Source organism: Vitis riparia, chromosome 7 (assembly GCF_004353265.1).
Source record: "Vitis riparia cultivar Riparia Gloire de Montpellier isolate 1030 chromosome 7, EGFV_Vit.rip_1.0, whole genome shotgun sequence".
NCBI classification, from domain to species: domain Eukaryota; kingdom Viridiplantae; phylum Streptophyta; class Magnoliopsida; order Vitales; family Vitaceae; genus Vitis; species Vitis riparia.
In genome coordinates this window covers 26,288,425-26,300,904 of record NC_048437.1, presented here as the reverse complement: position 1 = coordinate 26,300,904, position 12,480 = coordinate 26,288,425, and the positions used below count along the sequence as shown (strand labels likewise).

Genomic DNA, 12,480 nt, shown 5'->3' with positions numbered 1-12,480 from the left:
GTCGTCATACTCATATTAAAAAAAAAAATTATAAAAAAGAATTTAAATTTATAAATTTTAAATTTAATATATTTATCTAAAATAATTAAGATTTTATTTTTTATTTTTTAAATAATAGGGTATAAAAACATACTTTTAAATAAAGGAAAGCAAAAATATTTTATAAATGTTAGCTATTTGGGAAGTATATGCAGATTTTTAATTGTAAATCGTATGCAGCGCGGCCAGGTCTTAAGTCGGCGACCACGGTGCAGCAGATAATAAAACGTTAGGCGCGCAAATTCTTGCTCAGTTGTATAGGGAGAAAAAAGGAAAAAGGAAAAAAAGCCCTAGAAGATCCAAGCAAACGCCCAAAAGGTCGGACTAGGGTTTATTATTCGACGCCAGTTGATGGTAATTTAGGGTTTCGGTTTAATTTTGCATAATTGAATCGAATCGGGCGCATGTCGAAGCGAAAATTCGGATTCGAAGGTTTCGGGATAAATCGGCCGGCGACCTACAACTTCGAGCGGTCCCAAGCTCCGCAGCGCCTCTACGTGCCTCCGTCGTCTCGCTCCGGGGGCCATGACAACTACGAGGATCATGACCTCGACAATATCGACTACGATGACAAGGATGAGCACGGGGAGGTGGCTGGAGGCGGTGGTGAGGTGGATGATGGTGAGATAGACCCACTTGACGCTTTCATGAAGGGAATCCACGAGGAAATGAGAGCTCCGCCGCCGCCGAAGGTGGTGGAGAAGGCGGAGAAATACGTGGATGATGATGAGGATGATCCGATGGAAAGTTTCTTGAGGGCGAAGAAGGATACGGGGTTGGCGTTGGCTGCGGATGTGATGCATGCCGGGTATGATTCAGACGAGGAGGTTTACGCGGCTGCTAAGGCTGTTGATGCGGGGTTGATAGAGTATGATTCAGATGATAATCCGATTGTTTTGGATAAGAAGAAGATTGAGCCGATACCGGCTTTGGATCATAGTTCGATTGAGTATGAGCCCTTCAATAAGGACTTCTACGAGGAGAAAGATTCGATTTCAGGTAAATGTATTTGAGAAATAATTGATTTTGTTTACTGGTTGTTTCCTTATTTTCAAATTTAATCTTTGGAAATTAGTAACTTGTTCGTTTTCAGAATGATTATGCCGGAATGGTAGAAGATTCGTCCATATGTAAATTTAAATGGAAAATGGTTGCTTTGTTTAGTTTTTTTTGGGAGTTTGAAGAATTTAATCATAACATGGGATTGAAGTTAGTACCTATCAAAAAAAAAAAAAAAAAACAAACATGGGATTGAAGTTAGTAACTTATTCTCTTTTACATGGTTGATTATACTTGAATGCTATATCATGATATTGGTGTTACCTGTATTAAAAGAAAAAAATCATCATATCGGTGTTATTTCTGCTTCTTTACCTGGTTTGACTTGAAGGATGTGTAGGAGACCAGAAGTTGGATTGAGAAATGAGTGAAGTTGAAAATTTGAGTTTGAGTGAAATCTTTCCTATGTTTATGAAGTTTCTCAATCAAATTCATCCCATGAGTGTGAATTTTGGATAGATAGAAACAGGGTGATTAAGGAACTTTGTTTTTTGCTCTGCTCTAAGGATTAGGTGTAGTATGCTGTCTGTTTTTTTTTTTTTTTTCTTTTTTAATTTATTTTTGGCAACTGGTACTTTTTTATGCTTTTATGACCTGCTAATTTCTTTCTGATTTTCCAATTGGAAAAAAGCTTGGATAGAAATAAAATTTTGATTGAGATTAAGCATGTACCATAAAAGAACTGTCTCTTAATTAGAAGCATTGATCAAACAAGAGTGACAGTTTGAATTTGATAGTAGAAATTAAATTTTTTTAACCTTTTAAAATTAAAGTGAAGTTGATATATCGAAATAGAATAAATCTGTTCAATGGAGCTTAAGCCCATCATGGATCACAAGGAATAGATCAAGAAGAAAACCAACCATCATTATCAAACGCTTTACACTTAAAATATAGTTTCAGGCTATGATACCCTGGATCCTTCAATTTCACCCAATGTATCTGTGTGCATATCTGTGTCAACACAACATAACATGAGTGTGGGGATGGAATCCTTGTCAAACACTCCTATTTTACTTTGGATGTTGTTTGATTTTTTTCATTAATATCTTTTTTATTCTTTGAACTTTCTTAGTAATAATTACATTAGGGAAAAAAGAGTTAAAACTAAAAAGTGAATTTTATAAAAAAATATTTAAGGATAAGAGCAAAAAGGGATTAGAGAGAAAAGACGGGAGCTTTTAAAAGGATATCTTTACCTCAAATTTATTTTTAATTGCTTTTTCTATTATCATGTCATATTTGAGTATCCATGTCCCTTTTTTGGATCCTTTATAACCGAGTCCTCGTATTCTAAAATTTGAGTCGTGAAGGATTGGACATCTAGATACATATCCACATTTGACATTCATACCTAAACCCATGCAATATAGGTTTCAAACAGTGGAATTATAGGGAGACTCAAGGGCTTGTTCATTTCTTTATCTTTTTTGGTTTGTGTGGAGTCTGAATCCATTTTGGCTCATTGGTATTGGGAACATGACCAACAAACATGGACTTCACTTCCTGCATGTACAATATATCAGACAGTCAATAAGCATGGATTTATTTCCTTTTTAATCAACAACACATGGGTTTCTTGATGTACTTCTCAATTAACTCATAGCAATGAAGGAACTTCAACAGAGCAATACATGCTTTCTCTTATTTTCAAGTTGCTTAAAAATGTAACCTAGAAGCGAACAATTACTCCTTGCCTATCAAAAAAAAAAAAAAAGAAAGTAAACAATTACCCCTTAATATAAAAGAAAATAAAACTCTAAGGAAACACTATTACTTAACTTTGAATTGATTTAGGAGGTTTTGGAAAGTTTCTTAACCCTTTGACTATGTTGATCACGTGGCACATGGCTCTTCTATTAACTCTTCACACAGTTGAGTAACTTTCCCTTTTTAATATAGGCAAAGAAAAAATATATTAAAAGCACCTAACAAATTTGCACACAATAGCATACACAACATATTCAAAGTGCCAATAGATTAGACAAAGAAGAGAGAGACACAAAAACAACTCCCTCTCCCTATTTTTTGAACTTTCCCTTGTTTGTTGGATATTATCATCGAAGATCTTACCTCTTGGTTAACAGCCATGTCTTGAACTCAACTCAAAATTTAAGTTACTATGAGTTAAGTTGATCGATCAAGTTATAATTTATAGAGGAAGGAGTTATACTTGAAGTTGAAGCTTGGAAGTTTGCATTTTTATGCTCTGACTATTACTGCCATCCTCATCCTCCTTGTAGTTAGCACTATTGTTGTTATTGTTGACCTTATCATTTTCTCTACATATTTTGTTCAACTAGATTCATCTGAGCTTATTTGATATTCCCTTCTCCAGGAATGACTGAGCAGGATGTCACTGAATACAGGAAGAGCTTGTCGATTCGTGTTTCAGGTTTTGATGTGCCAAGACCAATTAAGACGTTTGAAGACTCTGGTTTCTCTCCGCAATTAATGAATGCTATCACGAAACAAGGGTATGAAAAACCTACACCAATACAGTGCCAAGCTTTTCCAATTGTGCTTTCTGGAAGAGATATTATTGGGATAGCAAAAACTGGGTCTGGAAAAACTGCAGCTTTCGTGCTGCCAATGATTGTCCATATTATGGATCAGCCTGAACTGGCCAAAGAAGAAGGTCCTATTGGAGTGATATGTGCTCCAACTAGGGAATTAGCTCATCAAATATATTTGGAGTCGAAGAAGTTTGCTAAACCATATGGAATTCGTGTATCTGCCATCTATGGTGGGATGTCCAAACTTGAACAGTTCAAAGAACTCAAATCAGGATGTGAGATTGTAATTGCTACTCCTGGGAGATTGATAGACATGATAAAAATGAAGGCCCTGACAATGTTAAGAGCAACTTACCTAGTTCTTGATGAGGCTGATAGGATGTTTGACCTTGGATTTGAGCCACAAATAAGGTCTATCGTTGGTCAGATTCGGCCAGACCGTCAGACTTTACTCTTTTCAGCGACAATGCCCCGCAAAGTTGAAAAGTTAGCAAGAGAGATTCTTACTGATCCTGTAAGAGTTACCGTTGGGGAGGTGGGAATGGCCAATGAAGATATCACACAAGTTGTTCAAGTGATTCCTTCTGATGCTGATAAGTTGCCCTGGCTTCTTGATAAGCTACCTGGAATGATTGATGATGGAGATGTTCTAGTTTTTGCTTCAAAGAAAGCCACAGTAGACGAAATTGAATCACAATTGGGCCAAAAGGGGTTTAAAATTGCAGCTCTCCATGGTGACAAAGACCAGGCTTCTCGGATGGACATTCTCCAAAAATTTAAATCTGGCATCTATCATGTTCTTATTGCAACTGATGTGGCTGCTCGTGGTCTAGACATCAAGTCAATCAAATCAGTGGTAAACTTTGATATTGCTAGAGACATGGATGCTCATGTTCATCGTATTGGTAGAACTGGTCGTGCTGGTGATAAAGATGGGACTGCATACACTCTGATTACACACAAGGAGGCCCGGTTTGCTGGAGAATTGGTTGGAAGTCTGATTGCAGCCGGACAGAATGTGCCCATGGAACTAATGGATCTTGCTATGAAGGTAATATTGCATGATGTGTCTTTTTGTTTAATGCTCTATGCAATTGACATGTGATAGCACACTTCATTTCCGAGAACCTATATTTGGCCGTGTCATGTGGGACATGAATATGTTATATATCCCTTCAGCTAAAGGGTCTTGGTGTTATAGGATGCATATATGAGTTGTCTGACATGGAAAAGAAGGCAAAAGGATGGGGTCATCGGTAATTTTCAGTACTTTTGGTGCCATCCTTTGGTGTTCTGATCTTAATTGGCCTTAATCTAGTTTCTGGACACTCATTCACAAGTGGCAGCAAACTCATTTCTCCCTCTTCTTTTTCTGTGTCTTTATGAGATGTTTATGCAAGTTCTTAGATTCAATTTTCATATGTTAGTGAGTGACATTTACCTTGTACATCATTAGGATGGGAGATTCAGGTCCAAACGTGATGCCAGAAAAGGAGGTATGGATTTTCTTCATTCGAATAATATATCCATGGTTGCACCAAATGCTTGTTTAATTGGGATTTTCTATATTTGAAAATCAGCAGCACCTTTGGGTGATTTCATCCAAAAAAGTTCTTAATATGGGAATCGTTTGTTTCGAAGAGAAGTTGTGGAAACTAAAATTTGTTTTTTTGATCTTGCATTAAACTTTGTAGAGAAATAGAAAGGTGTTTATTAGCCAGATAGTACAACTACTATTTTCACACTGCTTATTATTTAGAGGAACAACTATTCTTCTGGACTTCCCAAAAGCCTCCATTCCTTTTTTTTAACAAAACCATATGTATCTTGTGCAGGTGGGAAAAAGTCAAAAGGAAAGGGAGGCAATGGTCGAGGTGTTCGTGGTGTGGATTTCGGTTTGGGCATCGGATATAACCCTGAGTCCAATAACCCTTCATCTCAAACTGTTCCAAGTCGAGCTGCTGCAGTTAATTCTTTAAGAACGGGAATGATGGCACAATTTAAAAGCAATTTTGTTGCTGCTACATCTGGTTCCCAAAATCAGGGCTCCAATAACAGTCCAAGTACTTATGCCAACAAGAGACCAGTTTTGCAGGGTTTTGTTTCTGGTGGTTCAATAGGTGGAGATATGAATAGAGCTCAAACAACCAGTTCATTCAGCCCTGCTCCAACGTCAGCGGGAAAAACCAGTGGTCAGAACTCTGGAGAAAATGCCAGCCACAGAAACTCGGAAAAGTGAATTGACTTCTGAGCTAACCTTGCATCATTTTTATTTCGTGATATTTGATTTCGCTATGACTAATTCTGATACTGAATTACCTTGTGTTTTTTGGTTACATTTCTGCAGCTCTAGAGATAGATCCAGAGAAAGGCGGAGGCCTTCCGGTTGGGATCGGTGATGTATAAGGTGAAAGACCACCACCATTGCATCTGAATAAAAAACTTGGATGTTCTAGGTGGTCCACTCTTGTGGTGATGCTGTCTGTATCAGTATGATGTTAAATTTTTAGTTTTTATAGAAGTTGCTACAAAATAATTTTTCATCATATTAATCAATCTTGATCCTTGTTAAGTTGTTTATTTGACTTTCCCCCTTGATTTAGTTGTGTTTGGTATTAGAAAAGGAATGATGCGGGCAATTTCTCAATACCATCTTGTTGGCAGCACTAAAAGGATTGATACTCTGCAGAGAAGCAATTTGTTTTGCTTAGAAATGGGGCCAAAATGAAGCCCTCTTTGCAGGCTTTCTTAAAATCATGGATCGACATGCTGCCCTAATCTTACCATAACACTTTAATACAAAAACTAGGAAAGTATAGCAGTAAGAATGAATGGTCTAGGACCAAGTAGTGTACAAATACAACTTTTCTCTTGTGTCACATCCCCATAGAGCATTGGGGAATTACAATGCATCACTCTCTGAATCTTCATAATTTATAAATTTAGAAGAGAGGATTGCATGACAACAGATACAAGATAATTTTAGTCAATCCCTCTGTAATTAAAAAAAATATCTACTCAATAGGGCGAGCAACGCTAGGCCTTCGGGCATTGCACTAATTCCTTGTCGTCCATGTTCCTGTTAATTTCTTTTCGTCTGGTGGCATTTGGGCATATCTCCAAGCAAGGCTCCTTCAGGGTGCTATCCTCTTCAGGCCTAGGAGGAAGGACCCCAAAGCTAAACTGCCAAATTGAAGTCATATGAGAAAAATAAGTCATCAAACCCATTCCTAATCATATTCAAAACAAGTTGATGATCTAGCAAGGTGTTTTGTACAAAGACTAGACAAATGGCATGTTTACCCGCAACAAAGAAGTAGCATGTCCAATTTGCACATTTTTTTTTCTTATTGTTGGAGGTGTTATATAAATGATAAATCAATTTAATAACTTAATACGATGTAGATTAATTGAGTAGAATAAACATGTTTAATAAATCAATTAATAAAAATTAATGAGTAAATGTCATTTGATGATTTAAAATAAAATTTATACTAACTTCCAAGTAAAAATCAAATTTTAAGTCAACAACTTGAAAGGTATTCAATAAAGCTTTAAATTAAATTATTTTTAAGTTATCGATTTAAAATTTATTATTTATTTTTTACTTTAAATATTAAAATTGTTTAGTAAAATTAACCTAAATTTTATTTTAAATCATCAAATTGATATATTTACCTTGATAATTTTAACTATTATTTAGATTTTCACAACCTTAAATAATAAATTTATTTAATTTAAAGTATTGTAAAAACATAAGATAATTTTAAAAATACTTACTACAAAAGTTGAGTAGTGAATATAGTCATAGCTATAAAATATATTTTCACTAAATATGGGTAAAAGAGATACAAGAGTTTTGAAATTAAAAATAAGTTACCTATTTTAACTTAATACTTAAACTTATTTTTGAATTTTAGTTATAATATTAAATTATTTTACCAAAAAATGAATAACTTGAATTAAATCATTAAATCATATTAAGTCATTAAATTGATTTATCAACACCCACTTAATAAAAATTTAATTTAAAATTAAATTATATTAGTATTTAATTTTACCAAACTCTTCAACCCCACCAACCATACATGTCGGCAAAATTATGTTACCTCAAACCCACTCTACCCTATAAGTCATGGGTAACGCATCAGTTTCTGGCTCTATGGGAGACACGCCTAACAAATCTTGTTACTGTGAACACTATGAGATAAATAGTTTGCTAGCATTTAATTCAACTCTGAAATGTGGTAGGAATGTTTTCACTGGATTCTTTTGGGGTGGGGTAGGAGGTTGGCTGCAACAAGAATATATATAGGTAAATTTACCCTGAACCATCTTGTTTCACAAAGTGAACCATGTTACCTGGCAGCTATAATTGGTGAAGTCTGGCTCCATTGCTAAAGGAACTCCCATGTAATCCTTAAAGAAAGTCTATCACAATCACAGCCCACATTACAGAAATATGTAAGAATCAATATAAAGTAAACTCAGACTAAATGTAAAAAATGTCTGCCTATCGGATGAGATGATGTATTTAATACTGTAGATACAATTCAACAATCACTAACCTGTGTTGGAAGTTTGCATGTATTGATACAAATTCCTACGCATTTACTTTCCTCTAGATACTTGCATCTTTCCACAAACACCTACAAGAGCACCCAACCCACTGAAAAACAGAATCGAGGATGGCGGGTTTATAACTATGAATCTCAGCCTTGTATAAAAATATCGGCAAGTACGGAAACACTACCCCACTTCTGCATGAGGATCCATCAGGAAGATTGACAGAGTTAACCGTGCACGGACCCATTAGCCATTGGCAAGAGAGAGCAGTCACTCTTGCTTCAAAACAAGGAACATTTAAGATCAGAAGCAATGTAAAACCCACTCTTACATCAAATAAAAGATTATGACTCACCAACCATCATCGCAGCCACTTTTCCACCTCCTATGGGTGCTACGAGCATCCGATAAAGGTCTAACAAGAATGGAGGAAACAGTGAGATCAATATCCGTACCTGCAATAGGTCAAAAATCAATAATAGTTTAAGGGACTCTAATGGTTGTTCCCATATGAAAACATCATAGTGATAGAATGAAAAGGACAAACAACAGTGGCATAAACTGTAATTGAATCTCACAAAGTTGTTTTAAGTTGCTCTTCCATATAGGCATCCATTGTACTATTTCCTATGAAGATGAAATCCACCATTTGGTTTTCAAGAGAAAATAAGAAATTGGGTGGGTTACTCTCCACTCCACCTTCTGCTTATATGATTCGACTAGCTGCCAGCATATCCAATTGAACAATTTTTTAGATAGTGAATCTTTCTTGCTTTCTATGAAAAAAGAGTGAGGAAAATAAGGAAAGACATAGATTCAAAATCTTTAGACCTGCTTGGTAGCAGAAATGAAAAAGAGCATTCTGAAGCATGCTGTAAGATTGTTTTCAATTGTTACGAGTACTACTACTCTTTGAAAACTCATACATAATATTTCAACAAATGTTTTTAGGAGAAGTTTTAAAGAATTTGTTAATTTCAAGAATAAAAATGAATTCTCAGTTCCCCTTTAAAGGGAACCTTAAATTTCTTTCCTTTCTTTGGGTTTCTCAGCGACCAAGCCAAAACACTAGTAGCTAAATAACAATTAAAATTAGAGATACCGCTGCTTCTTTCACTTTTGAATTGCTTTTGCTCTTCATCATTAGCTGGTTTGCCACATCTATCAATCCATCATAGCCGGGCTTCTCTGAATCCCATCCTACCTCCTGTTATAGCCCTTGAAGCAACAAAGGCACTGAACTGTTAGAACATGTAGCACAAAAATTGCCATCCCACAATTTATCTCTGGCCATAAGACCTTGCTTTTGTTGCTGAGAGAACTCATAAAATTTAAAATAAAAATAAATGAAAATTTTAACTATAAAGAAATGCTATAACTCGAATCTTTCTCAGCAACCAAACCCAAATTGAACTGTTCGAACTCTAGTGCCAAAATTGCCATCACACAATTCATCTTGAAACATAAGACTATTTGGTTACCGAGAAAACTCATGATATTAAGGCTATATTTGGTTCCCGGAAAGTACAAAGGAAAGAAAAAAAATGCTAAGGAAAATGATTTTCTCATGTTTGGTTGTCCTATGAAAAATATCAAAGAAAATCAAATATAATTAAAACTAATTAAAAATTTATATATTTTTAAATTATTTAATCTTTATATTGATGAGTTAAAATAAATAAAATGAGTTTAAAGTAATAAAAAAAATAATTTATCAACTTTTAATTTATTTTTTTATTTTCCTTCATTTTTTCTTTCCTTCTACTTTTCCTTTGTATTTTCTTTCCCTCGCATTTTCCCTCAAATTTTCCGGGAACCAAACATAGCCTAAAAGAAACCAAAAATTTGAAACCTAAAGGAAACCTAAAAGTCAGAATTGTATATTTCCTCAGCAACCAAACCCAGATTTGACTTATAGAAAATGTAGCACCAAAATTGCATCACAAGGTTCATCTTGAAACATAAGACTATCTGATTGCAAAGAAAACTCATGATATTAAAAGAAACTGATAATTTGAAGCATAATCGCCATCTCAATCGCCAAACCCAAATTTAACTGCAAGAAAATGTAGCACCACAATCGCCATCTCAAAGTCGATCTTGGAACATAAGACTACATGCTTGCAGAGAAAAAAATAGACTGGTTCTCAGAAAAATTGAAAGAAAATAGAGAAGAAAAATAAAAGGAAAAAAAAAATTATTTGAAGTTCAAAAAAAAAAAAAAAACACTTTAAATTAACTGAAATCCATTTAATTTAATTTTTTCTCTTTTATATGAAAATTAAATAATTTTAAATAAATTTCTTACTAATTTTAATTATATTTAATTTTCCTTCCTTCCCGTTTAAAGAATCACTAATGTGAAATTCCTGTAACCAAACATAAACATTGAGGAAAAGAAACTGAAATTTTGAACCATGGAGAAAATACTAAATTCGTAGCCGCCCAGAATACAAACAGAAAATGAACTAACAGAAAATGTAGTAGCAAAATGCCGTCTCATCTGCGAACATACGATTCCATTTGGTTACGGAGAAACTCGTTAGATAAATAAAATAAAATAAAATAAAATAAAATAAAATAAAATAAAATAAAGGAAAAAAAAAAAACTTGAAGCATAAAAAACCTAGGATTCCAAACTCGATTCTCTTCAGACATTTTCTAACCAACCAAACGCAAATTGAACTCACCTTCACCATTCTGCTCCGAAAAAGATTGAGAAATAAATCATCAAAAACTCCCGGCTTGTACTCCCCAGCTTCTACCTGAAAAAACGAAAAGAAATTGAAACATGATAGTCAAACGTCGATTAAAGAGGTAACAGAGAATCGAAAAATCGCACCGAGTTGGATTGAGCCGAGGAAAAAGCGATTCGAAAGCTAGGGTTTTTGACTGAAAGCTTGGATTGTGGTGGAGATGGAGAGAAGGTGAGAGGACGAAGAAAGACTAGAGAATTCATTAGTGCAAAGTGACAGCCTCTTTGGGACACTCAGCACGAACAAGATAAAGAGCGTTAACTAATTGTAACAGCCTATCTCAAGGGACGGTTTGGCTGTGGGACCAGTGGGAATATTTTGAGATTCTAAAGGGCAAGTTTATACCCTATTTTTGATCTTTTTAGAATCCGTTAAAATACTGCCTGTTTGATAATTATTAGATGCGTACTGAAAAATACTTCTATCCTGGAGGCCATGTTTGATTATAATCATTAGAAGTGTAATAAAAAAGGGATAATTATGTTTTAGGGTAAGATAGGCCACAAATTAACAAAAGGTTCGTATGACTCTTTAAATTAAGTCCAAGACTCAATGAAAATATGGAAATTGAGTTGAAGGATATTATCCTTCAGTATTTTCAAAAATGCCCTTTGTTGATTTTGAAAAAAAAATTAATATTTTTAAAAAATACTTTTATTTAATTTAATATTTTTTAAAAATATTTTTGATTTAATTTAATATTTTTTAAAAATACTTTTATGTAATTTAATATTTTTTAAAAATACTTTTATTTAATTTAATATTTTTTAAAAATACTTTTATTTAATTTAATATTTTTTAAAATATTTTTGATTTAATTTAATATTTTTAAAAAATACTTGTATGTAATTTAATATTTTTTAAAAATACTTTTATTTAATTTAATATTTTTTTAAAATAAATTTATTTAATTTAATATTTTAAAAAATTATTTAATTTAATATTTTTGAAAAAAAAATATTTAATTTAATATTTTTGAAAAAAAATTATTTAATTTAATATTTTTGAAAAAAAAATTAATTTAATATTTTTGAAAACCACTTTTATTTAATTTAGTATTTTTGAAAAAAAAAATTATTGAAAAAAAATTATTTAACTTAATTTTATGTGTTCTTAAAGGGTATATTTGTCTGTTACTATTTCATATCCTTCAACTCGATTTGAAGAGTTATATGGACCTTTTGTTAATTTTTGGACCAGTTGGGCCCAAAACACAATTCTCCCAATAAAAAATAGGGACAACTGTGTTTTCAATTCGGATTCATAATTAAGATAAGGTCCTCCAACCACCCATAATTGATGATAAGGATATGGGATAGTAATTGACAAAAATACCCACTTGACTCATTTTTGTCTTTATTCTACTACTTGCCATTATTTTTTCTTATTTAACCATTTTTTGATTTTTCATTATTTTTTTAAACTCTTTTATAAATAATTGAAAATTTAACATTATTTTTTAAAAAAAATTATAAAGAAACAAAAATTATATTAATGATTCAAAGACTATTTTGGAAAATACTTTCTAAAAAAATATTAATTTA

General features: G+C 33.3%; 2 protein-coding genes across 3 annotated transcripts; one reads left to right on the top strand and one right to left on the bottom strand.

The window, feature by feature from the left end:
• The first annotated feature begins 204 nt into the window (after positions 1-204).
• Positions 205-6,199, top strand: LOC117918338 (DEAD-box ATP-dependent RNA helicase 24). 2 transcript variants are annotated; one of them, XM_034834907.1, is made up of 5 exons: positions 208-1,038; positions 3,437-4,665; positions 5,071-5,110; positions 5,450-5,849; positions 5,962-6,199. In XM_034834907.1, exons 1-5 carry the CDS (start codon positions 444-446, stop codon positions 6,011-6,013), a joined length of 2,316 nt encoding a protein of 771 aa, XP_034690798.1. In that variant the 5' UTR covers positions 208-443; the 3' UTR covers positions 6,014-6,199. The 2 variants fall into 2 exon arrangements, with proteins under 2 accessions (XP_034690799.1, XP_034690798.1); XM_034834908.1 differs by lacking the exons at positions 5,071-5,110; positions 5,962-6,199 and having other exon boundaries at positions 205-1,038; positions 5,450-5,688.
• A 185-nt stretch (positions 6,200-6,384) lies between these two features.
• On the bottom strand, positions 6,385-11,189 carry LOC117918339 (beta-carotene isomerase D27, chloroplastic). The gene is made up of 8 exons (XM_034834910.1): positions 11,023-11,189; positions 10,871-10,945; positions 9,283-9,387; positions 8,536-8,635; positions 8,368-8,459; positions 8,183-8,263; positions 7,977-8,045; positions 6,385-6,797 (listed from the first exon to the last, which is right to left on the bottom strand). Exons 1-8 carry the CDS (start codon positions 11,137-11,139, stop codon positions 6,651-6,653), a joined length of 786 nt encoding a protein of 261 aa, XP_034690801.1. The 5' UTR covers positions 11,140-11,189; the 3' UTR covers positions 6,385-6,650.
• Between the last annotated feature and the right edge of the window lie 1,291 nt (positions 11,190-12,480).

Excerpts from the sequence above, each read along its gene's own strand:
- LOC117918339 (XM_034834910.1), bottom strand. The coding sequence starts at position 11,139 with ATGAATTCTCTAGTCTTTCTTCGTCCTCTCACCTTCTCTCCATCTCCA. Across the intron at positions 9,388-10,870 it reads TTCGGAGCAGAATGGTGAAG|GAGGTAGGATGGGATTCAGA; the intron begins GTGAGTTCAATT and ends GGGCTATAACAG. Across the intron at positions 6,798-7,976 it reads TCACCAATTATAGCTGCCAG|TTTAGCTTTGGGGTCCTTCC; the intron begins GTAACATGGTTC and ends TCAATTTGGCAG.
- LOC117918338 (XM_034834907.1), top strand. The coding sequence starts at position 444 with ATGTCGAAGCGAAAATTCGGATTCGAAGGTTTCGGGATAAATCGGCCG. Across the intron at positions 5,111-5,449 it reads ACGTGATGCCAGAAAAGGAG|GTGGGAAAAAGTCAAAAGGA; the intron begins GTATGGATTTTC and ends TATCTTGTGCAG. Across the intron at positions 5,850-5,961 it reads AGCCACAGAAACTCGGAAAA|CTCTAGAGATAGATCCAGAG; the intron begins GTGAATTGACTT and ends ACATTTCTGCAG.